Below are 25,521 nucleotides of genomic sequence, written 5' to 3'. Positions count from 1 at the left end.
TAAGATAACAGGTTGACACGATACGAAACGTTAATGAATAAGAAATAAATTAAAATGACACGACACGACACGACCCGTTCCGTTTGACTTGATTGATTTTATATAAATATTTAAATATAAATAATATCTATAAAAAATAAAAAAAAAATTAACTACAAGTCTAAAATTACAATCTAAACAAATATGATCCACACAGTTTCTAATAATATTCATTATTAAAATTACATCCTAAATATAATAAACAAAACATAAAATGTAAATATATTAATGTTATAATCTCAAATATAATAAAAAATTAAAAACATAGATCTAAACAAATTTAGAACTTGAAGAAGGAAGTAGAGCGTCCTCTTGCCCTTTAAGTCTAAGGGTATAAAGGTAAATTTAATTTTCTTAACGGGTCATAACGAGTTGACTTGTTAGTGACCCGTTAAACAATCGTGTCTTAATGAATTAATTCATTTTGATCTAAACTCGTTAAAGCTAAATCTTAATCTATTTTTATCGTATTGTGTTCGTATTAAATTAATGAATCGTGTCACGTATTATCATTTCTATTAAAAATTGGATCGTATTAGCGGTTAATAAAAATGATGGGATTGTTAATATAATAATAATTAAAAATCCGTGGAGGTCTTCCCTCGGTTCCTGACGTAACATTTTGAATGGAATAGGAAAGGAAATTCTCATTCCATTTCGAGCTTCTTTCTTCTTCTTCTTCTTCTTCTTTCTCTTCTTCTTCATAGGCTTTCTAACACCAGAAAATTCTCAGGGCTCACGGAGAAATACAGGAATAAGAAAAAGAGAGACGCTTTGTTTTGTCGTTAGGATATAGAAGCCATGAAGACTCCGCTCAAAAAGTTGCGAGGGCTCGGACTTCACAAACATGAGCCCAAGGAGCGCAAAGATATTCGGCCTTTGTCAAAATTGGACGAGCTAGCTCAGGCTTCGCTGGTACGCTTTTTCTCATTCTCCTCCTCCTCTCTTGCCCCATATGTTTTGTTTGATTGAAGGGAAACTTAAAAGGAAAATAAAGGTATGAGAGCACGAATCTTGCAGGAGCTAGTCATTTTAATTTCTGGAAGTCGTCCATTTGCGATTTAATTGGGCATTCTTCTCGTTCCTATCGTTTCTTAGCAGATAAACGTATTTTTAGGGTTCCTCTTTGTACGGGTGTCCAGTCCTGACCGGAAAATTATTTGATTTGATCTTGATGAGCCCTAAATTCTAGGGTTTTACGAACTGCGGATACGAATTCTTAATTCTTTTTTTAAAAAAATTTAAACTGTAGTAAAACATTTATTCAAAGTTTGAAACATGGTCGTTTTCAGAGAATATTTTTCTTAAATATTGTTTTACTAAGGCCTACTGTCATCTACAGAACTCGGAAATGCATAGTGTATAAACTGTCTCTCTCAAAATTTTCAGCCGCTAGTTTCTCTGATGATTTGTTGTTTCTTCTCTTAAAATTGGTTTATAATTTTTGGGGTCCCGTTCATGTAGGAAATGCAAGATATGAGGGACTGCTATGATGGCTTACTTTCCGCAGCTGCGGCGACTGCAAACAGTGCTTACGGTACTTCATTAGTTTTTATTTGATTCTCTGATGTGTGTTTTTTTTTTTTCTTCCGTGTATCATTGAAGATAAGAAGTGGAGAGGGGAATGATCATCATATGCTTGTCTTAAGGGACACACATTATGTACTTGCATCATGATATCAATAGGCAATTGGATCTTTGTTTCCTTCCATGGATTTGGCTCCACAATAATTATAAAATGTATAAGCAAGAGTAGGCAGTGACCATGTTGGCTGGCACTAGAAAGTTGGACAATATTCTTCCAATACATTGTTATGTATTTCTAAGATGAAATTCTTTGGAGTCTAGAACTGATGGTGTTGTGGCAATACAGAACAATACACCCTGATGGCATTTTTGAACATGGTCTGTTATCAGAGCCTGTGATGGTATCTTGTGATGTTGTATTGAAGTGGCTTGGCACGTTAATAATGCATGTATGAAAGTGCCAGATTTTATTTAACTTGTATATTTTTTCTTCTTCCTTGGGGCAGTTAGATATTGTGAAATAGCATATGGTGCTTTCTGGGAATATTTTAGCATGTGTGAGTTGCGTATTTTAAATGATGATGTGACCGGTTCAATGCCACAGAATTTTGAGTTTTGAATTAAAGTTGTAGTACAATGAAATGTCAATTTTGTCATCTTAAATTTTGAGCTTGTACTCTCGTTTTTTAGTAGTATTCTTATGTAGTTCCATTTTATTCTTCAGAATTCTCAGAGTCATTGCAGGAAATGGGTTCTTGTCTTCTCGAGAAAACTGCGTTGAATGATGACGAAGAAAGTGGTAAAGTGAAGGAAATTTTATAATTCTGCCATTGTTTTTTTTATTTTTTTAAATGACATGAAGAACAAATAAGTAATTTACTGCTTAAACTTACATTTTTTTTTATCAGTAAAAGATAGATATTATATATATGAATGAAATAGACATAGTCCTTGTACATAGGAAGATACATATGAAACTCCTAACTACATTCTAAAGGCGATAAATTAAAGACAATAATTCCTTAACATTATCCCCATGTAATACAATAGTGGAAAACCAACACATTAGAGTGTGGAGAAAAAAATTCTTCAACTCGGTCATTGTGCGTTTCTTATCTTCAAAGCAACGCGCATTCATTTCCTCTAAATACACCACATAATACACAACGGAATCATCTTCTACACTGCTGCCACTTGATGACTACCTTCCATGTTTGTCCAAGAACCCAACAAATCCACCACCCTCATAGGCATAACCCAAGCAACATCAACCCTTAAAAAGATCTCATTTCACAACACTCTTGTTAGCTCACAATGTAGTAATAGATGGTCCACAGATTCTCCATTCTTTTTGCACATGTAGCACCAATCCAACACTACACATCCTCTCTTCCTCAAGTTTTCTGTAGTCAATATATTCCCAAGAGTTGCACTCCAAACAAAAAAAGATACTTTATAAGGCATACGAGACCTCTAGATATTCTTCCAAGGGAACGGAATAATATCAAGTTGTGTTGTTAAGATGCTATAATACGCCTTAACTGTACATATCTTGTGGTTATTAAACCGCCACTTCAAACTATCTCACTGTGCCATAAGAGTCTTCGTGGAATATAGTGAGCTGAGAAATTATGAAACAATAGGTAATTCCCAATTATGGAAATCTCTATTAAAAAGAACATTCCACTGATACTCACCATGAGAGAATAAATGCATGTCCGCCACTGAAGCTTCCCTATTAATTGTGATACGGTATAAGGCCAGAAAAGCCCTTGCCAATGCATGGTCTCCACACCACACATCTCGCCAAAATCTGATACAAATGCCCTCACTAACTACAAAGCGAATTTGATTTACAAAACATGGCCATCCCTTCCTTATGTACTTCTATAAACCCACACCATACCCCCCTCTCACTTCCTTAGAGCATCAACCACCCCAAGCGATACCATATATAGCATCAATAATATCCTTCCACAATGATCCCCTCTCCAAATGATATTTCCAAAGCCATTTTCCCAATAAAACTTTATTAAAAGTTCTCAAGTTACACACTCCCAACCCCCCATTCACAACTGAGGCACATACAGTCTTCCATCTAACTAAATGAAATTTCTTCTCCTCCCCCATGCCTCTTCATAAGAAAGCCCTAATGAGTATCTCCATTCTGTTCAACATCCCTACAGGTATAGGAAACAAAGATAAAAAATATGTGGGAAGGTTAGTGAGTGTACGATAAGAGTGAGGCGGCCTCCTTTGGATAAATATACCCATTTCCAACCAGCCAACCTTTTCTCTATCTTCTCCACTACCCCATCCCGTATATCTCTATTCTTGAAAGTTGCTTCCAGCAGGAGGTCCAGATATTTCATTGGGAAAGAGGACACCTTACAATCCAGAAGGCTAGCTAAGCTGAGGATATTAGAGACCTCACCCACAGGAACCATCTCAGACTTGCCTAGATTCACCTTTAACCCCGACACTAATTCAAAGCAAAGTAGCAATGCTTGTAAAGTTTGGATTTGATTACTAGTCACTTCACAAAAAACTAATGTGTCATCTGCAAAAAGGTGTCAAATGATAATAGAACCACCAGAACCATTGCCCACCTGAAAACCCAATAAGAAGCCTCCCCCAATAGTAGCCTGCACCATCCTACTTAAAGCTTTCATAACTATAACAAATAGAAGAGGAGATAGAGGATCTCCCTGCCGCAATCCCCACGAACTATCAAAAAAATCAGCAGGTGTGCCGTTAACCCCCAAAGCCACTTCTCTTAAGCAAGTGTAAGAGAAATTTCCAATTCACATGATCATATGCCTTCTCCATGTCAAACTTGACAGAACACCTGAACCTCCCTCCCGTAATCTGTAGTCCAAACAGTCTTTTGCAATGAGTACCGAATCAAGAATTTGTCTCCCTATAATAAAAGCATTCTGAGACTTGGAAATAATATGTTCCAACACCGGGCTAAGCCGGTTAGCAAGCATTTTCGAAATAATCTTATAAACGCTACTAACCAGACTTATAGGTCGAAAGTCTTCAATAAATGAAGCCCCATGTTTCTTGGGAATGAGCAATAAAGGTTGCATTAAGGGATTTTTCAAACTTTTGGAAAGAGTGAAATTCATTGAAAACCTACATAACATCACATTTCACTATGTCCCAGCAAGTTTGAAAGAAACCTATTGAAAACCCATCTGGCCTCAATGCTTTATCCTTAGCCATGCCAGATATAACCTTATAAATCTCTTTTTCAACAAAAGGTCTCTCCAACACACTTACACTCTGCGAGCCAATTGCTTCAAAATGCAAAGCATTAAGCTTTGGCCTCCAAGGAACCGATTCTGAAAGAAGGGTCTCATAGTACTGTACTATATGGTTTTCTAGCTCGGGAGGAGAAGATAGCACTTGAGATCTTGATTGAAGTGACTCAATAGCATTGTTACGCCGATGTGAATTGGCCACCTTGTGAAAGAACTTCGTACACCTATCACTTTCTTTTAACCAAAGAGCCCTAGATTTTTGACGCCATGGAGTCTCCTCTGACAACAAAACACTCTCCAGGTTTGTCATAAACATGCCCTTCTTCAATAACACTTCTTCCGAATTATCTCCCAAGAACTCTTACTCCTCTAAGCCTTGCAGTTCCTCCAACAACATAATCTTCTGATTGTCAATGTGATAAAAAACCTCCAAATTCCACTTGTTCAAGTCTTGTTTCATTGCCTTCAACTTGCCTGCAAGAATGTAACTAGGGGTACCAATAAACTGATGTGAAGACCACCAAGCACGTACCATCTCTACAAACCCATCCGCTGTTAGCCACATGTTTTCAAACTTGAAATATCGGCTTACCCTGTGAATACCTCCACAGTCCAAAAGGATAGGAAAATGATTTGAACTGACTCGAGCTAGTCGTTTCTAACTTACTTCCGGATATTTAGCTTCCCACGAAGGAGATACAAGGAATCTGTCCAATCTTGACCAAACCCATTCATTTGATCAAGTGTACTCTCCCCTAACCATAGGGAGATCCATGAGGTCCAGATCAAAGATGAACTCATTGAATTCTTCCTTAGCCATAGAATGTCGACAATGACCTGATCGCTCACTAGGAAAGCGAATAGTGTTAAAATCACCTCTCGTACACCATGACACATCCCATAGGGAGTATATGCTTGCCAACTCCTCTCACAACCCTCTCCTATCCCTATCCACGTTAGGACTATAGGAGCCTGCAAATGCTCATTCCCATCCATCAACCACATTTTTAAAAAGAATCGCAACCAAGAACTCTCCAATACACTCCTCAATCGACTCAACCACTATTTTATCCCACATAAGTAACACTCCACTTGAGGCTCCCAAAGAGGCCAAATAAGTTCAACCCACATACGAGCACCTCCATAAACTTCTCACAATTTTCATATCAATGAATCGGAACTCTATTTCTTGCAAACACACTACATCACCCTTCCACATTTGCAATAACGATTTAATACTAAAGCATTTATTGCGATCATTGAGCCCCCGAACATTCCATGATAGAATCTTAGGTTTCATAATAAAACTTTATTGCCCCTCCCTCTCGATCTATGCCTTCCGCCACTCCCTTCTTTAACATCATAATTAATGGAGCACGTTAACTTTTTAAGTTCCCTATCCTGCTTTGAGGCTGACTTCGAATGGCTATCCTCAAGATCTACGAGGAAAGCCTTAAATTGTTCTTCGTAACCTCCAAATGAAATCCTAATGACAGCTTGAATCTCTTCTACTTTCTTGAAAACCCACTTTGACGAACATCTTCCATAATTAGAGTTAGGAGGAAGTGTACACAAAGGAGTTAAAATGGCCCCCTCTTCACCAGTGCTTGCAAGAGTAAAAAAGCCAATTTCGAGCCACACATTGAATTTGGTTCCCCACTGGTAGGAATAGATAATTTTAGTTCTTCAACCCCATCCCCACACTTATTCTCTTCAAAAGAAACCATCTCTAGTGATAGAGGGTCTATCGGAGACCCCAATATTGGGATATCAAGCTCCGACACAACTGACTACATAGGAATCACTGCTGGGCCTCCATACCCCACGCACGGCTGAGTCTGTGCATTTTCCAAAAACAACCCACGAATCGGCGACGAGAACTCACCCAAAAACCCATCCTCTGTTGGTGAGACTAAACACGCAGGAGCCTCATCTGGGCCTTCGACCACCACGCACGGTTGAGTCTGTGCACTCCCCGACAACAACCCACCTAACGACAATGGGGGATCAACCCTCACGGTCTCAGCCACTACAATCCCCTTTGCCATCTCGCCGTCCTCCAAATATACCTGTCGGAATGACTATCGGCTCACCATAGTGCTTGACTGCGACCGACGGTTCTTTCTGTGTTGGTGGGGAGACCGGTGAGGCGCTTATTGACGCCAACGGAAGCTGACTCGGTGCCTGGGCCGAAATCTTGGTCACCAGCTGCTTTGCCCGCTAGCTTTTCCTTGGGCCTATACCCTGGCCCAAAGCTGAGCCCATTTCTATCCCCGTCAAGCCTTTTCCAAAACACGGATTGTCTCTATCGCCGCCCAAAACAGGGCCCATCTCTATCCCCGAATCACGGCCCAAGCCATTCCTTTCAATACAACCCGTATCACAGCCTATACCCAACCTCAACACCTCCTTACCCTTAACGCAGCGTTTTAGCCAATCTATTTCCTCTAATAAATTCTCAACTTTTTTCTCCATCTCACCCAGCACCTTTAAAATGTTTTCCTGATTTGGCCCCAATAGTACAATGCCATCACCGCCTTGTCTATGCACGATCTCTGTACTGACCACGCTTGGCATCATAGCACTCACGGCTCGAGCCTGACCCTTTTGTGTTTGGAGCACTTCACTGTACGACTGTGCACCAATTGCCGTCAATAGAGTAGCACCACCATCACCCCTAACCATCTTCGGGTTTCCTGCCTGAATAGCACTAACTACTCTGTTTCTCACACTCGAAATAGAGGAAGGAGGACTGAGCTCCTTCAATGTAACTCCAAAGTTCCTCCACCCCTTCCCCTTCCTTCCGGCACCACTAGCATACCTCTCCTCTTTTCATGCCCAAATTCCGAAATGAAGATAAAACAACCATTGTTATTACATCCCCTCCTCACCATTAACACATTATATTTCCTTTTCTACAAGTTCTCAGGAACTCTAAAGAGCCCAATGAAGCTGCACATTCCCTTACTATAGAACCCAACCATCCCAGGGCTTCATGATCCAAAGAAATGTATTTCATCACATGGCGACTGCTCTCTAGGATTCTCCACCTCCTATCATTCTCCTTTCTGAACTAAAAAACCTTTTGATCAATAACAACCTCTCTGCACAGCCCCATCCAAGCCAACCAACACGGCAACTCAGGCAGGACTAATACACTAATCTCCACAATGAGATGTTTCCATTAAGAATTAATCATTTGGATCATGAGTTCCAATTGGCAACAAACCGTAAGTGGTCTTCATTGCCCTTAAACTTACATTAAACTTCACAGAGTATCAAATCTTGTCATCCTGAGTATTTTTAGCGTTTGGAACTTTTTTGTATGTTGACTTATTGTTATGAACCAGAACTTTGCCATCTGAATCTCATATAATATACTTTTTTCTCGGGCAAAAGTTGAAACTATGTCTTACCCCAGACCCACTTCAACTTTCAGGAAAGATTTAAATCTTGCTTTTAGACTTTGTTTCAGTCTTAAGTTTTGTCAAAAACAAAAATTGACGTTCAGCAACTCTAGCCTATGGGACATACGTAAGTAATCACAGTGCTGGTCATTATATTTCCTGTATGTTTCTTTCTGAAAAAGTGTGGGGCAACTGGCAAGCAATATCTCGACTGTTGTATCTGTTTTTTTTTTTTTCAAATGTAAATATCCTAATAGGATTGCTATGTTTACATTAAGATTTTGATGAAGTTGACTTGCACTATCATGCTTAGTTAATTCTAACTCAAATCAGTTATATCACTTGAACATTAATTTGTTTACAAGGAATGCACATCATTACAGTGTGGTTGTTTCATCAGTAGATAAATAATCTTTAGTTGTTTTTGATCTTGTGCAGGCAAAGTTCTGCTAATGCTAGGAAAAGTACAGTTTGACCTGCAGAAACATATTGATAGCTATGTGAGTACTTGTGTATAAATATTTAGGAAACCCCTCCTTACTATTGGTACTGAGTTTTTGTTTTGCATATTTCAGCGCGCTCATATATTTCAAACAATCACAAGCCCATCAGAGTCTCTTCTTAATGAACTTCGAACAGTTGAGGTTTGTTGATTTGGTTTTTTAAAACTTATCAGGTTATGACAATTTTAATATGGTTCATGTGCTGTGCATAATGTATGCATGATCTGATTTCATCCTAGATAATTGGTTAAACTTTTGTTTTTGTTTTTGGTGGTTTCCTGCCCCTTCTCGATCATCTGTTTAGTTATCAGGCCTCTATTTCTGGAGATATATAGCATCTTGCTGTGATTGTTCATATTCATTTAGCTCATGCTGTTATTTTAGGGGTTGTTTGGAAATAATTTTCATCTCATCTCATCTCATCCTATCTCATTTTCTTCCCAAACATCACTCAAATACAAACACTTTCAAACTAATCATTATAACTTTTCCAAACTTCCAAATAAAACACAAAAAATAGTTCAAGTTTTTTAAATTCCAAAACAAAAATAATATTAAAAAATAATATTCTAACAATATTTTAACTTTATAATATTTTTTATTCAACTATTTATCTCTCTTTTCCCAAAACCCAAAAAATATTTAACTCAAACTATCTCACTACTATTCACAAGCCATCTTTCTACTATTCACAAAATTCTCATGTTATCTCATTCCCCAAGCATCCCCTTAGTCTGGAAATAAGAATGGAGACAGATAAAAATGCTGAAGCTAGAAGATTGACCGGAAGATTTCAGAGAGAACCAAGGAGGGAAGGAAACAGAGTCGGAAGCTCCCTTCTTAACTAGCAAGTGACAACTCAATTATTGGCTCTTTTAGTCTCTCCTTTAACAGAAGAAAAGAAAAACCCAGGGAAACCAGCTCAAGCTTGAAGGAAAACGCAATGGCTGGTCTGGCATAGCAGGAACAGGAAGCTAGGGTCTCTTAGTCTTAATTTGTAAACAAGTAGACAGAAATTCATGGGAGCTCAACCAACTGATCGAAAAGTTGGGATCTACCATCATTTGAATTGTGCTATGGAGAGGACCTTGTGCTATTATGGAGTTTCATGTTGGCAGAAAGATGAGAGGACATTGTCAATGCTCTGTACTACTGGTACCTGTCCTGCTATCCATTCCTAATTGAACTAAACCAACCTATGGACCTTTTCTTGGACAGATAGAAAATGCTTTAAAAAGCCACAGAAAACCTTGGGAAAATTCAGGTGCTTCTGACATTGTAAAGGCTTAACTGTCGAAATTGTCTTTCAAGCCTTTTTTAAAGATCTAAACGTGCAATTTGGAATTTAATTGCCTGATATGCAATTGTTAGACTAATCTAATTTAAAATCTCTGTTTGTTGTTTCCATTCCCTTTATTAAATTTCTGTTGTTAATTATTGCCCTCTTCTCTGGAATGATTGTTTGGGCCAAATGCATGGCTGTTTATGGGTAGAATTTTGGCATTGTCATTATTGCTTCTATGTACTGATCAATTTCTTCATTGTATTTAATTAGCCATATAAAATAACAGTCAATGACTTTTTTCCTTTTATGTTGATTCAGGAGATGAAGCGCCAATGTGATGAGAAAAGGTTTAAAACTTTATAATCTCTCTCTCTCTATATACCTGCATATATAAAATATGGGATTAATGTCTTCTCATTTTGGGACGTGATCTACAGAGATGTATATGAGTATATGATAACCAGACACAGAGAAAAGGGGCAATCAAGAAGTGGAAAAGGGGAGATTTTTTCCATGCAGCAGCTACAAACTGCTCGTGATGAATATGATGAAGAAGCAGCCTTTTATGTATTCCGGTCAAAATCTCTAAAGCAAGGACAATCCCGAAGTCTTCTTACACAGGCAGCTCGTCACCATGCTGCTCAGGTTTTCTTTCTCTTCTTCTTTAACTTCGTCATCATCAAACATCATCATCCTTCTTGTTTCATGATGCTCTCTCTTCTGCTTGCAAACAGTTGTGCTTCTTCAAGAAGGCTGTTAAATCTCTTGAGTCAGTAGAACCCCATGTGAAATTGGTAACTGAACATCAGCATATTGATTACCAGTTCAGTGGACTTAATGATGGGGATGAAGCTGGCGACGACGATGACAACGACAGCAATTATGATGATGATGATGATGACGATGATGATGGAGAATTGAGTTTTGATTATGGACAAAATGACCCAGAGCTTGATGTTTCTACACCACGGAAGTCAATGGAGGTAACACTTTATGTTCGTCAGCTTCTGGTTGAGAAATAATAAACCAGATATCTCTTTCCCTTTCAAAATGAATTTATAGTGCAGACAAAATAAGTTAAGGTAATCAAGTATGTCTATAAAATTATATGGGCACATAACATTAACATGATGCACACATATATTTATTTATATACACGCATGTCCTAACTCATGATAGCTTCAACAGTTCAACTTCTTGGATATGATGCAGATATGCTTTTATGCTCTGTAATGATTCTTAAAATCTTGTGTTATCACAGTGAGGATGATGGCATTCTTTTGTGAACTTGTTTTGTAAAAATTGGTGGATAAGAGAAGCATTTGACATTTTTTTTTCCTATTCAGTGCTGACATTATAAATAAAACAGGTAGTGACCGTATAGAAACGATACTGTTGGTTGTCTTCTGTTTTCAAATTTCTGAAACATTATATCTTGATGTAAATATGTTATTATGTCTTGACTTCTTATATAACGTTTAATGCAGCTGGATCAGGTGGACATTACATTTCCCCAGGTTGCAACTGTGGAAGCCGTGAAGGTGAAGAGCATTTTCTGTTATTAATTCACTTGTTCATAGTGGACAGGATATGTATCACAATTTAGTCAAAACTTTTAAAAAGTTGCAACATGGCTTTCTGCCAACAATCCTATATGATCAATCTGATGACAAAAGTATACATGCATAGACTTGTCATGTGTATATAATCAGATCATGTATATCAAAGTTATGAATTTGGATTTTACTTTCATTTTCTTAAATCATTGGTCATTGAATTGGAATCGAGTTTAGACAAAGCACAATACATGTAGAATAAATTCTATATCCCAATAAAGCAACTCCAGAACCTGGACTGTTTATTACATTTAATTTTCATTCTAAAATATATGGTCTTCAAGATGCAGAAAACATCAATATTGTAGCTTCTGAGTGTATGCCTCCCTTTCATAATATTTGCAGGAAAATCTGGGTAGGCTCCACAATAATTCTTTTGCCTATAGGGCGAGGCTGGGCAGCCAATCGGCCCCAATTTTTGCTGAGAATAAATTTGATTCTGCTGAAAAAATAAGAGAGATTCGACAGTCATCAACACGCAAGTTGCAAACTTATGTCCTACCCACTCCGGTTGATATGAAGAGTTCAATTTCTGCTGGATCAGGTAATCCAATGCTTCACAAAACACAGACTACTCCAAGTGGGCGTACAAGGAATTTGTGGCATTCATCCCCATTGGATCCCAAAAGGTTAGAAAAAGTTTTGGTAGATGAGAAACTCTCCCGACCCACCAATGTAAATGCTCAAGCTGTACTTGAGAGAAACAACACTGCATCCACACGCTTGCCTCCTCCATCTGATGGGCTTTTGTTTTCACATCAGTTTACACTTTCTGCTTCTGATCCAAAAAAACTCAAAATACATCCTTTTTCTGGTCCATTGACGAGTAAGCCATGGCCTACAAAGCTGGTCTCAGTGGAAGGTCCCCATTTGTATTCGGGACCCCTTCTTCAAACATCTCAACTTCCATATACTTCTCCAAAAGCATCTCCAAGTACTTCCCCTACCTTTATGTCCTCACCCAAAATAAGTGAGCTTCATGAACTTCCTAGGCCTCCTGCAAGTTCAACCTCCAAGTCTTCAAGACCTGAGGGTTTGGCTGGTCATTCAGCCCCCTTGGGGTCCAGGGATCAAGTGCTTTCTCTCATAAATAAGTCCGTTGTCTCAAATGTAGCATCTCCACTGCCAAGACCTCCACTAATTATTTCTCGTAGTTTCTCCATACCCTCAAGTAGTCCTAGTGTGGCAACTTCCTATGCATCGAAGCCCCTGAAAAATCGTCACAGCATGGAGATAGGTGAAGGCGTTGATTCGCCCCCTTTGACACCAATAGACCTTTCACGCAACCGGCCATCATCAGCTGCTTCTGAGACCGTCATTCGCGTTGTTCAAATTAGAGGTAATTTGAAACCTGTACTTTTTTGTCTTTTAACCAAATAGAGGCTTTGCAGGCTTTAATAATCTGAATATGTTTCATGTCTGGAAATACACCTTCTAGGGACTCATATGAATTCACTGGCGACACCGTAATTGATGGACCTGTTCAGGTAAGCACCTGTTCACACGAGGAATTCTGGCTTTTTGTTGGCAGGTAATTAATTTGTTAAAAAAAGAAGAAGCACCATGTCGCTTATACATATCAACAACCAACTCAAAACAACGCAACTTGTACCCAAGTCTCATTTTTCAGGAAAAGAACAAACAAAAATTAGTACACAAGTCCTATTTGTTTCACTTAACCCAGCTTTGATGTAACGGCCCTAGGAAAAGCCTAACTAAGCCATATCTGAACCCCATTTTGGAAACTCAAATGCTTTAATGATTCACAAGGACAGTTTTTTGGTGGGGTTTCTCATGAAGTTACTCCCGTTTGAATTTCAAATAGAATACTACAACTTTGGTTAGTTACCAGGTGTATTTCAAATATTGACATATTATTGGTGTGGGTGTGTAGCTAGCAATCTTCCGTTTTTAACCGTTTGATAAAATGTGGACACAGGTGCATGCGGATTGATTCTATTCATATTCAGTGCCAATTTTGTTTTCGATTTGGCAATCCAAAAACTCGTTGGGGGTGACATTGCTTCTCACCATTTCGTACAGCTGCAGATCTGTAAATTAGTCATTTTTGTATAATTTGTTGTTTTCTTTTATTTTATCTATTATATTAACCAATTAATTTTACTTTAATGGGCACACCTGGCATGGATTAATTGAATAAATGCCATAGTGTTCCATCATTTTTGGGGAATTTGTATTTTCTTCTAGCACTTTAATAGTCAATTGCTCTCTTCTTTTTTACTTTCGTACAATCCACGTTGGCTGCCTCTATATCTCGACCCTGGCTTTCAATGTGGAGCAATCTTTTTTTCTAGTTGATTTGTTTGAACAGGAGGAATCAATCGACAGCTTTCGCCCCAACTTGAATAATTTGAAATCGAAGAGCTGATGTTGTTTCAGAAAAGCTCCAAGTGATGGATAAATTAAGACTAGTACTAAAAGTGCTTTTCTGGTTGTCGCATGAGATTTCTATCTCCTCCCCCACCTACATTGCATAAATTCTTGTTGTATTTGGCAACCGATTATCCTAAATGTTGTTTAGAAAGTTGATATTATCGGACGATAAAAGGCATGTTTACTCCCTCCAAGCAAGAGTCAAAATCTTTTCTTCACTCGCTCTACGAACCAGTCATGACTTCACCTATGCAAATTGCAACCCCCTACTGTATTCACAATCGCCCTTTTGTCATGGAATCTGACTCAAACCTTTCCTCCGTCGCTTTCCTCTCCCCGTTTTCCCAACTTTAAAAGTGCTCCATTTAATGAATTCCAACTCATCTCCCAACTACTTTGGATCTATTCATATCCCACTTTGACAACTCCTTCTCCTTGGCCCCCCTCGATCAGGATTTTGAGAGTTTAAACTTGATGTTGGCAACTGAGAGTTGGGTGGTTTCCTATAGTTTTGTGGTCGGCTGAACCAAAAAAATGGTTGCACAAATTACAATAGTTTTGGTAGCAGTGATCTACAGATAATTCTTATATATTTATATTGGGTTATTATCCTCATTTTATTTTAAAACAAGCGTAATAAAAAGGAAAAATCTATCTAAAATTCAAGAATCTGCTTCTACCATTAACGTTCAGCAAAATTGACTGTTGTATCCTTGGATCCCTGTTTAGAGAATTTGTTCATTGAACTTTAAGACAAAACTATGGAAGTTGAAAGATCGACTTCAAAGAAGTGGATCAGAGTAACCCAGTCCACAAGTTATCCAAGAAGGAATAAATTAGTGGATAATCACTTTAAAAAAAGATGATTCGCTAAAAGCTGACCAACTTTGTCAGTTAGTTGGCCTCATCATTCCGAAAGCTAGTTAGCTGTCTCCTTTATACATATATATCCTGATTATCATTTGTATAATTAAGTTCAGATAATACGTGATTAATAATAAGACTACACTGTTTGGAGCATCAGAATCCTCCAAGCTTTATTTCTATGTATATGTATATATAGAGTACAAAAACATCCACAAAAACCACCTTCGATCTATAGCACCAAGAAGGGAGTAGAATTACTACTAGAACATGTGCTGATTTACATCGTCAAATTGGAAAAATGGATAGTTGTGGAAGCTTGAAGTTGAATATCAGTAGTACTATTATACATATATATATAAGTGAAACATAAGAAGATCTAGAGCTCTTCGTTATAAAGAGACATTAGACAAAAGGAATTAGCAATTTAGCAAATGCATTATTTCTCTCTTGACTCGTTAGCAGCTTCCTCCCACATCGTATCTCACAAATCCCATCAGTTCTGGTCCTTCAAGTCTTGGATTGTTCTTGAAACTGCATCCAAACAACCAAAAAAAAAAAAAAAAACTCTTGAGAAAGCTTAGAATTTCAAGAGCTTGAAAATTTAGAGCTCTTATATATTCCTGAAAGCTAGATATGTATTACAAGTAAATGATCACAGTTACCTTTCCTCCGAGAACTTAGAAAACGAACCCGAGGTTGGGAATGTACCACACAAATCATTGTGAGACACGTCACTACACGAATCGCATCAAGTTCATTAATTAGGGGAAAAAGGATTAAACGAAGAGAGAAAAAGAGTACTTAAAGGCTTATATTTTACATGGAGAACATACAGGATCTTGAGGTTTCCAAGTTTAGTGAGTTCCCTCGGTATTCTCCCAGTCAGATTATTGCTGTTCAATCGCCTGCATGCATGGACATTACGTGAACCACTGATCACCAAAGAAGTTCGTCTTTAAATGCACACACTAAAGACAAATTAACTATAATTATGGTTGGTACCACAGAAGTAGTGGGCCAACCTGCATAGTTATTAATCAGACGGCAGGAAAAATGCTTACAGGAATTTGAGATTGGAGAGCTTAGAGAGGGAGGCAGGGATGCACCCAGTGAGGTTATTGTGATAAAGATCCAAGCTAACAAGGCTCTTCAGTCCTCCAAGTTCCTCTGGTATGGAACCCACCAAGTTGTTCATGTACAATTCCCTGCATGACAGCGATCGAACAAATTAAAAATTTACACAAGGCTAATTGCCTCATGCATATATAATCCACCACAGTGAATTTAACACCAAATCCATTAGGGTTTCCTAATACAACGGGGTACGTAATGGGGCCATTATATATATATATATATATATATATATATCTTGGCTGGCTGGTACGGTAGGGTTGGTGACATCGATAAATGCTTTTCCGCAGCTGATCTGTATTAGCCTACAAACTAGTACGTATCATGTCAGGTCTTCCAAGCCTGTTCTAGATCTGCATTCGGTCATTTTTGTTTGCGTCTACCATTAATTAATCAACCTCACTCAATACAAAAGATGTCTGTGCATAGTTTACTTTTTTTGTTTGACTGATGTTGCCAAGGGAAACTTCACCAGACATTAATCGCTGTCACTTTTTCCCTTTTTTTTTTTTTTTACAGCGAGTATTTTATAGATGGTAAAAAATTGGAGGACATTATCATTAATTGTAGTAGTACTTACAGATACTGAAGACGCTCAAGCTTCCCCAACTCTGGAACCAGGTTGCCCGACAGCTTCGCATTTCCGAGGTCACTGAACAAAGATTATACCGATCGACTTACTATATAGATGAAGATGACATACAACAAATTAAGAGATTTTTTTAAACACTGCGTTTAAAGTAAGATGAAATTTCCGTTTCTTAGTTCCCTTATATTGGCATAGAAAATTACGATCTCTCCGCAAAAACTTGAGAGAGTATTACGGTTTGAACTCAAAAGTAACTGATCAAAAGAGGCAGATAAAAGAAATAAAGACGAGATACAAAACAGACGTTATAAAAAGGGAAGGAAATAGAAAAAGCAGAAAGCCAAGGGAACAAGTGATTTACAGTCGGGTAACCCGATTATCACCGTCGCAAGTAACGTGGAACCAAGTGCAGGGATCCACTAAGGTCGGATCCCAGCTCGCCAGAACACCATTTGGATCCTTCACAGCTCTCCTCAATGCGTACAGAGCGTCCCCTGTTGATTTTAAATCCATAAAAACCATTTAGAATATTATAGCAGAAAGAGAAGTACTCATGTATCAAATATCAGTAATTACATGATATATATATAAAGATTTAAGATTATTTTTATACCTTCTATGTTTGCCTTTGTAAGCGCTGAAAGGCTCGATAAAAGAAGAAAAGCAGGAAGAAAATGAAACATAGCACAGATCTTCATTAGCAAATCTTGAAGGCTTGCTGTTGTTACAACTTGAGAACCACAAAAAGAAGTTCAAAGTCGAGATGCTTATGAATACTGCTGTGCGTGCGAGCGAGCGAGCGAGCGAGAGAGAGAGCGAGAGAGAGGGAGGAGTTGCCTCTTTCTTCCAAGCAAGGAACTGGAAGCAAGGAATCTGAACTTTGTTGGGAGACTTTATAGAGCCCATAAAAAAGGACTGCTAGTTGTGTAGCCAAACCAAAACAATGATTCCAATTTTCATTTTCTTTATTTTTATTCTTTAATTGCACACTATATATATTTTCTTTTTCCTTGGGTAATACATACAACGAGGGGGGGGTGTTTGTTTTATATTACATGTCCGTAGAAGAAAATGCTATGCAACAAAATATTTATTTGTTCATTAGTCCTTGATGTGACAGATGAGAGTGGCGCAGGAGTATATCAAAATACACATTATGCTCATTATGTTTATATATAGTGGATACATTGATGAACTGATGTATCTTTTATATTCATTTTCTGCTGCCTCCATCAACCCATCTTTCATCTTTTCGTTGCCCGGCTCGGCCGCGGGGAGCTAGCTAGCTACCTAGAGAGATTCTTCCCTCGATGCCCACAAAAAAGATATAAATAAATAAATACTTGCCTTAAGAATTTTTTTGAAACTTAGAAAATTTTACAGGCCAGTGCATGCATTTGAAGTTTCTATTTATAATTGACTAGAAAACGAGGACAACAAGTATTTTTATAAACTTACTGGCTAACAATCTCTGTGATTAACACATCTTACGAGTCCTCCTGCATCAGATAGTGCAGCTCGCAGCTTGTCTTTATTTTAACTCGTAGACAACTTCCAACTGCCTACCTATTTTCTATGCTAATAAATTGGAACAACTAAAAAAGATTTTTTTGTTTTTCAATTCTCTTCTCCCATCGATCGATGCTTTTTCGTTTATACTTTCGCAAACAGTGTAGTATATACGAGTAGGGGGTTGCGTGCATGCCAGCATAGAAAGATGAGAAGGGCAATATATATATATATATATGTATATATGCAGGGTGGGAGAATATATCATATCCAGACATATTCTTTGAACTGATCTTTTGGTCCAAAAATGTTTTGAACCCCTTAGAGCCAAAATGGATAGACCAGAATAATTGAGATCCGGGCATCAGTAAACTGACACTTGCATACTTTTCCAGCATGCATTATTATATATGTTCATTACAGATTAGAACGTACACCCAGCAGCAGCTCCTAGCAGCTACTGTTGTTCTTTTCCTTTTTATTTTTTCAAGATAAAAGTATCCAAACGAGTTACTAATTTTATAGACGCAAAGACAACTAAGTGCTTAGGCATCAGGGAATAAATAATAGTTTATTATATATTTTACGTCCAATAAATTAATTTTATTCCTGCACTTCATGTTATTGATGTTAATAAATAAATAAATAAATAAATAAATAAATAAAAATGTATGTTGATGCACGGATTCGGTATTGAAAGGCCCGATTTTAAAGTGGCAAAATTCGAGTCGCAACAAGTCAATCGAATTAAATTTGTAGAAAGAGAAATCGCTTGGACTCGCTCCTCTCCACCAAAAATAATTACTAGTTCCAACTTCCAACGACTATGTCATTTAATGTTAAACTACGTCGTAATCTATGCAACAAAATCCTTTTTATGTTAATAATACTAGAGAGTATTCTTGTTTGAGTTATTCTTTTTTAAATAACATTATTTACATAATTTAAATGATAAAAATTTAATTTATAAAATTTATATTTTAAAATACATCTTTCAAATCAAATTTCATCATCATATAGGTGTGTTATATATATATATCCACGCCTATTTATAAATAAAATCTTTTCATTCTTATGAATTGGGTTGCAAATGGAATAGTTGACAGTATGGATATATTCATGCAATAACTAATGATGATAATGTCACAGCAAAGCCGAAAATGAACATATAAATACAAAGAAGAACGGGTCTAGAACTCCAACAACAATGGCTAATATATAGCCTTATTCTAGATAGATCGTGCCCATATGAATAAAACCGAAAGGAGGCGAGAGAAATTGGTGACATGTGAAAGCTAGACTCGTCTTTTAATGCATGTATGGTGTAATTGTTATTGGAGGGGTCCATGTCCTAGTTTTGACTCATCACTCATGGCCTTAGGCTTAGCTAGCTGATGAAGTACTGCATGTGCATGTTTAATGTTTTGGACCTTTGGCCTCTTGTACTACTGGAAGTGGGACATAAATATTAAAAGAGGTACACCTTTGCAATCTTAAGATTGATATTATGATCATGACCAGCTTTCCCTCCTTAAAAGAAGTGATTTGACCAAGCCAAAGCACTAACACTCCATATTCCTCAAGTACTTCCTTTTATCTTTTTTTTAATCGTGTTTTTTTTTTTTCAATTCATGATCATGATAAAATTGGACCGAACCTGGAAGAAGCGTTAAAAGGGACTTCTTCTCCTAGCTAGCTTCTTGTTCAAAGAGGGGGAAAAAGCCTTCTTCTATACGGACCATTGAGTGTATAATAATAACCTCACGAATTTCTCCATGCAATGTCCCACCCCAACTTTTAAAACGTAAAGGGAGTTGATGCAGGTTGACCATTAATATTAATGATCTATCATGTTCAAACCATGTTCTTAGCCACCGGATAAAACAGACTATCAGAGAATCGTTATTCTCTATAAAGCCACTATTCATCAAATTAATTTTAAAGGTAAATTTAATAAATTGGAATGAGAAATTCTTTAATCACAATAGAAATAATATTTATAGTTTTAGTATGTGTAAATCTAGTGTATTTTTTTTTAAAAAAATGAATAAATATGAGATCTAAAAATTATTTTTTTAATAGTAGACCTCATTTATTTTTTTAAGAAGAGTGTATGGGACTTACACACTCTAGGATTGCATGTATCTAGCAGTAAGCTCATAAATTGACGTAACTTGATATGTTACGTTATATTATAAAATTACTTTTGTTGTAAAGTTATTTAACGTATTACATAAAACAACGTGATCAGTTTGTGAATTTACTTTTGTAAAAAAAAATTTGTGATTATAACACTTGTATGTCTCTTTTGATCAATATCTTGAACCACTTGAATTTCATCTTTGTGACATGTTTACTTCCTTTTGATCCATCTTTTCTTCGTAAGAACTTCTTTTTCCGTCCAGTTCATCTAGGGTTAAACTTTCATATATAATTGTATTATGATCATGAGAGATATAAATGGTCTTGCCTCCACCACAATTTTCCCTCCTTATTCTTGAGTATCAATTTTCTGTGAGATTTTCGACATATTGATTGTGTTAATTATTTTATATATAACAGTTTAATGAATAAATAAAAGTTAGTGATTCTACAATCAACTTTGAAAAAACAAACGGTCAAGGAGCCAGCTTAATTAATTTATACAGTAGAATTAAACAGATCGATGCTTAAGAAAAGGAGGGAAAAAAAAAAAGGAGACAGAGGTAGATCAGCATGATCCTGGGGGGGGTTTAAGTGATGAGGTTTGTGTGGGCTCAATATCGCCATGATAAGATTGTAAAAAAAGGAAGAACATGAAGGGTCAAAAGGATCTTTTTTTAGTTTAAATAATCAAACTTGTCAATATATTAACAATAGAGGCAGGCAGCCAACTTTGATCCTGATCGGTGCCTTTCCCTCCTGATCAGTCAATTTCAATATTTATCTTTCAAAAGCTTTGCCCAAAGTAACTTTTGGCTAAACTGGTTTGCTAGTTGTCTGGGACCCTTTTATATATAATTATTTACTTTTAAAATATATGTCATGTTCTCAAACAATGCTTGAACATCATGTCATGTTCAAAGCAAGAAAAATGGCACCATTATGTGGAAATATGTAAGAAAAACAAAGAGGTTTGGTTATCATGGAGACAAACCTCCCTTGTAAGATGATATGAAGTGATCTTCTTATTCATTTTCCATATTTATGAGCTTTTAATATTTTTCAGTGGAATCGAGATGAATATATATATATATATATAGAAGCGCCTTGACCCTAGGCCTACTTAAGCAAGGGAGTATTACTATTTATACATCCCACGATCATAGTCTTCTAGGGAGTAATATTTACTATTGTCACAACCCAGTCCAAAGTCATCTGAGAAACATCATATATATCAAAAGACCTTTCAAGTTCATATCCAAACTTGAAGACTTTAATCTTTCAAATTAAAAATAAAAAATAAAACTTGAAGAGTACTTTAAGTTGGAGAAAAATAAACATATAAAGTGACTAATTTTACAGCATTTATTGAGGTGCTTGAAAAAATCACACACTAGCAATAATAAATTAACGTTGTAGGAGAATTTTGTGTATCTTGTTTTTTATCACCTGAGAGTCCCGAGTTTAATAAGAACTTTAGTGTCTGTATAATTTCCAATCACTTAATGACACATCATAGGATAATGAAATGATGATGAGAGTTGAGATGATGAATAGATTTTTTCCTGATCAAATTCTCATACCTTTTCACTTGAAAAACAGAAAGAAAGAAAAAATGTTGTTAGCCTTTCCAAGTATGGATAAGGCTTTTCATAGAGGTAATCAAAGTCCAGTCCATAAGATTTGGGCCTTGGCTACTTTTTCACCCACCCAAAGTCGAAGATGAAAGGACAGATTAGCCCCATGCCATGCAAGTTCAGTATTTTAGTAGAATTAACAGCATTTCTCTATGAATTCTGCTAGGAACCGAATTGTAACCGGCCAACATCATTTGACATAAATTTTAAAAAAATAAAAAAATGAAATGAAAATTGAGAGAAGCGCATGGGACTGTTTTTGATGCATTTGTTTGCTCCTATTTTATACACTTCAGACACTACTCTCTCTCTCTCTCTCTCTCTCTCACACACACATTAAAGTAGATAGAAGCAATCCTCACTAGGCTAGGCTGCTTTCGAGAGTGATCTGAGACCAAAACCAAGGAAGAAAACATAGATAACGCTTTGAGGGATCTGAGAGTGAAATGGGATTTGGGGCTGCCAATTTTTTCAAGGTTCTTCTCAAGAATTTTCATATTCTTGCTTGGTATGTCTTCCTTCTTCTAATTTACTTTGTTAACTCAAAACAGAAAGAGGAGGAAATAGATTTTTAAGTTAAAGTGGTTGCTGTTGATTTTTTTTTTTCCTTCACTAATTTGATTCATTGGTTTGATTCATAGGCTTGTTATCCTCTGTAAGTGGAATTCTGGTTCAACAACAATTAGGGGCAAGGAAATTTTCAACAACTACTCTATGCATTAACATAGGTCTCTGGGTTAGGGAAGGAGGAAGGGACGTCGATGGTTAGAGTTTGGGAGAAGGGACGCATGGAAGGAAAAGTCCCAAATTAGATGACTTTAAATCAAATATTTGAAATTCTCATAGGTGTGAATCTGTGATTTTTAGCTCCCAACCAATTGAAAACTATAAATAAAATGGTGAGTTTCATTTTAAATGATGTGGTGACTATCTCGCGGTTGCACGTGATGGTTGTGTAAATAGTTTCTCTTTCTCTATATATACACACTAACATAAATAACAGGAAAACATGTATATAGAGTAACGTAGAGGTTTATTATTGCCACCAAAATTACAAATTTATTTAAAAGCTGGATGGTTGCAAGCAGGCAGTACTGTAGTCTCCATATCGTCTTAATTTTACTTCTGAGCTTTTGGATCTTGTATTATAGAACTTAGAAGTATATGCAAATCCTACAACCCATAAAAAAAGGCCATGTTTATATTAGTATATTATATATGTCATTAAATTAATTGCGTATAGGATTAATGACAAACTAAGTTCCTAAAAAGAGATCTAAATGTGCACCTTTTGTGTTTGTGCCGTGGGCTCTCCCAACCAGCAGGTTGTCAGATACATTCCTGATAAAATAAGTATGCCAACTTCTGTTAGAAAACGGGTCGACCCTTATAAATAATTTATAAAAAATTTCATTTGATCATTAATTCATGTGAACTGCTATAGACACAAATAAATTTTATAAAAGTAAACTAAAAAACTGACGTGATTTCATATATTTTATTTGATCTACTTTATAAAAAAAGTAATTTTATAATCTAACGTATCACATAAAATCGCGTTAATTTGTGGATTTATTTTTGTGTAATTTCTTTTGTAGCTAAACTATTTCTAAAAACCAAAAATCTAATTAGGAATGAACATTAACTCCCCGTCTTCAACCAAAAAAGACGACTCTTTGGGAGCTTTCAGAATCAAGGTAACGAGAAGGTGAAAAACAGTAACTAGAGAACGATAAACTCACAAAATCCTCAAATTCCCCCAGGTAACGAGTTTGAGGACCTCTACTGGTATCTTGCCAGTAAGCTTGTTACTGTTCAATCTCCTGCAGACAAAAACAACGTGGTCTTGAGACAAAAGTCTTCTTTTTTTTTTTTTTTTGTTTGTTTGTTTGTTTGTTTTATCTAACTTTCAATTTAGAAGTAGTTTATATCTGGAGGAAAATCGAATCGGTACTCACAAAAACCTCAAGGAAGGCAAGTATCCAAGTGATGCTGGAATGACCCCAGAAAATTGATTTTGGTACAGATCCAAACTTATCAGGCTTGTTAGGTTACCTATCTCCATTGGTATTGATCCACTTAAGTTGTTTCTAAATACTTTCCTGCCAAAAAAATTAGCACAATGCTTAGTCTTATAAAATCACGATATATATATATATAATAATGTTAGATACATGTCTTAAATATTTTGTATAAGCCTTTTTGTAAACATGTGAGCCCCATTGAGAAAAAATGAGTTTTTCACACTTTTTGATCCATTTTTTATAATAAACTTATACGAGACTTGTGCATTTAGGACTTGTATATATAATACAACAATCATTTTTCTTTATTTCCCATATCTAACACATACACATATATACATACAGGAAAATACTTTACCATATATAGACAGTAGTAAACAAAAACATTATAGGAAAACTTCATTTTAATTCTTGAGAAAGATTCCCCTTGAAAGTATTCTGTAAATCAATGAAGCGGATGAGAAAATGGTCTTACAAATATCGAAGATTAGGCAATGCTCCAAGCTGAGGGACAAGAAATCCCGAGAGTCCAGCATTTCCAAGGCCTCTTCAATTTTCAAACAAAGCCGAATTCAATCAAGAAACTCCCTTCTTGGGCAGCCAAAAAAAAAAAAAAAAAAAGAAGGTGCATAAGTAATTACTAGATGAAAATGAGAAAAGGGTGCTAAAATAGAAGAGTGCTTACACCCCCGTAACGCTGTTGTTGTTGTTGCAGGTAATGTGAAACCAGGTGCATGGATTGAGCAATGTTGGATCCCAGCTCTGAAGTATATGGTTAGGGTCGACCAATTTGCTTTTCCAAGCATAAAGAGCATCCCCTATTGAGGAAACAAAAGATGAGTGTGGAAGACACAAATTCTATTAACGGTCTTCGGTGTTAATTATGATTGATCATTTAACTAAACATGAATTTCGTGTGATGAATACAGAACAATTCTCCCCAATTTTCACTAAATTCGAAAGAACAAACTATAAGGGGAAAGACAAATTTCCATACCTTCCGAGTTGCAATCTACTGATGCAATGGCAATAGCAAACGAGAAGCAAATGAAAAGTTTGGAAACCATCTTGTGAAAGCTAAGACACCTAAGAGATGATATGGAAATAATCACAAGCAGCTTCTATATATAAATTGGATAGTCCAATATATAGAGATATCACCCAATTATGTATGAAAAAGAATAAAATTAAGTGTGATGTATTGAGATGATGAATAGCAAATCTACGGGGCAATAAAACTTGATAGTCAAGTCAATAGGGCCGAATATAATAAGGGATTGAAGCACGCGGCCCTAGAGTCATTCAAACTTGTTTATCAAATTAATTATTTTCTTTTCAAAGATATGTCATGTCCTCAAACAATGCTTGAACATCATTTCATGTTCAAAGTAAGAAAAATGGCACCATTATGTGGAAATAGGTAAGAAAAAACAAAGAGGCCATGTTATTATGGAGACAAACCTCCCTTGAAAGATGCTATGAAGTGATCTTCCTATTCATTTTCCATATTTATGAGCTTTTAATATTTTTCAGGGGAATCGAGATGAAAAGATATATATATATATATATATATATATATATATAT

The 25,521-nt window shown here is 36.4% G+C and overlaps 3 protein-coding genes across 4 annotated transcripts; 1 reads left to right on the top strand and 2 right to left on the bottom strand.

Annotated features, from left to right (window-relative positions):
• Positions 1 to 659: 659 nt before the first annotated feature.
• Positions 660 to 13,888, top strand: LOC108980289 (uncharacterized protein At2g33490-like). 2 transcript variants are annotated; one of them, XR_001994382.2, is made up of 12 exons: positions 660 to 954; positions 1,504 to 1,576; positions 2,291 to 2,365; positions 8,678 to 8,739; positions 8,815 to 8,883; positions 10,346 to 10,374; positions 10,465 to 10,672; positions 10,762 to 11,010; positions 11,515 to 11,568; positions 11,989 to 12,982; positions 13,082 to 13,174; positions 13,583 to 13,888. XR_001994382.2 is itself a non-coding variant. In XM_018951154.2 (12 exons), exons 1-11 carry the CDS (start codon positions 841 to 843, stop codon positions 13,111 to 13,113), a joined length of 1,959 nt encoding a protein of 652 aa, XP_018806699.1. In that variant the 5' UTR covers positions 660 to 840; the 3' UTR covers positions 13,114 to 13,130; positions 13,583 to 13,888. The 2 variants fall into 2 exon arrangements, 1 of the variants encoding a protein (XP_018806699.1); XM_018951154.2 differs by having other exon boundaries at positions 13,082 to 13,130.
• A 1,244-nt stretch (positions 13,889 to 15,132) lies between these two features.
• LOC108980287 (leucine-rich repeat protein 1-like) lies at positions 15,133 to 17,498 on the bottom strand. The gene is made up of 7 exons (XM_018951152.2): positions 17,238 to 17,498; positions 16,986 to 17,118; positions 16,616 to 16,687; positions 15,966 to 16,109; positions 15,738 to 15,809; positions 15,567 to 15,638; positions 15,133 to 15,435 (listed from the first exon to the last, which is right to left on the bottom strand). The coding sequence occupies exons 1-7, from the start codon at positions 17,320 to 17,322 to the stop codon at positions 15,360 to 15,362; spliced, it is 654 nt and encodes a 217-aa protein (XP_018806697.1). The 5' UTR covers positions 17,323 to 17,498; the 3' UTR covers positions 15,133 to 15,359.
• Positions 17,499 to 22,928: 5,430 nt separating this feature from the next.
• Positions 22,929 to 25,073, bottom strand: LOC108980288 (leucine-rich repeat protein 1-like). Its single transcript, XM_018951153.2, has 7 exons — positions 24,934 to 25,073; positions 24,622 to 24,754; positions 24,412 to 24,483; positions 23,871 to 24,014; positions 23,655 to 23,735; positions 23,201 to 23,253; positions 22,929 to 23,085 (listed from the first exon to the last, which is right to left on the bottom strand). Exons 1-7 carry the CDS (start codon positions 25,001 to 25,003, stop codon positions 22,976 to 22,978), a joined length of 663 nt encoding a protein of 220 aa, XP_018806698.1. The 5' UTR covers positions 25,004 to 25,073; the 3' UTR covers positions 22,929 to 22,975.
• Between the last annotated feature and the right edge of the window lie 448 nt (positions 25,074 to 25,521).

Source organism: Juglans regia, chromosome 13, assembly GCF_001411555.2.
Source record: "Juglans regia cultivar Chandler chromosome 13, Walnut 2.0, whole genome shotgun sequence".
Lineage (NCBI taxonomy): Eukaryota > Viridiplantae > Streptophyta > Magnoliopsida > Fagales > Juglandaceae > Juglans > Juglans regia.
The sequence above is the reverse complement of the archived record's forward strand: the minus strand, read 5'-3'. Positions and strand labels throughout refer to the sequence as shown.

What these genes read in the sequence shown, in the direction of transcription:
- LOC108980289 (XM_018951154.2), top strand. Translation starts at nt 841, where the DNA reads ATGAAGACTCCGCTCAAAAAGTTGCGAGGGCTCGGACTTCACAAACAT. An exon ending in AGAAACATATTGATAGCTAT is followed by an intron (nt 8,740 to 8,814) that starts GTGAGTACTTGT and finishes TGCATATTTCAG; the next exon opens with CGCGCTCATATATTTCAAAC. An exon ending in CACCACGGAAGTCAATGGAG is followed by an intron (nt 11,011 to 11,514) that starts GTAACACTTTAT and finishes CGTTTAATGCAG; the next exon opens with CTGGATCAGGTGGACATTAC.
- LOC108980287 (XM_018951152.2), bottom strand. Translation starts at nt 17,322, where the DNA reads ATGAAGATCTGTGCTATGTTTCATTTTCTTCCTGCTTTTCTTCTTTTA. An exon ending in CTTGGAAACCTCAAGATCCT is followed by an intron (nt 15,639 to 15,737) that starts GTATGTTCTCCA and finishes CGATTCGTGTAG; the next exon opens with TGACGTGTCTCACAATGATT. An exon ending in TCTAAGTTCTCGGAGGAAAG is followed by an intron (nt 15,436 to 15,566) that starts GTAACTGTGATC and finishes GTTTGGATGCAG; the next exon opens with TTTCAAGAACAATCCAAGAC.
- LOC108980288 (XM_018951153.2), bottom strand. Translation starts at nt 25,003, where the DNA reads ATGGTTTCCAAACTTTTCATTTGCTTCTCGTTTGCTATTGCCATTGCA. An exon ending in TGGGGGAATTTGAGGATTTT is followed by an intron (nt 23,254 to 23,654) that starts GTGAGTTTATCG and finishes TTATTTTATCAG; the next exon opens with GAATGTATCTGACAACCTGC. An exon ending in CCACGGCACAAACACAAAAG is followed by an intron (nt 23,086 to 23,200) that starts GTGCACATTTAG and finishes TATGGGTTGTAG; the next exon opens with GATTTGCATATACTTCTAAG.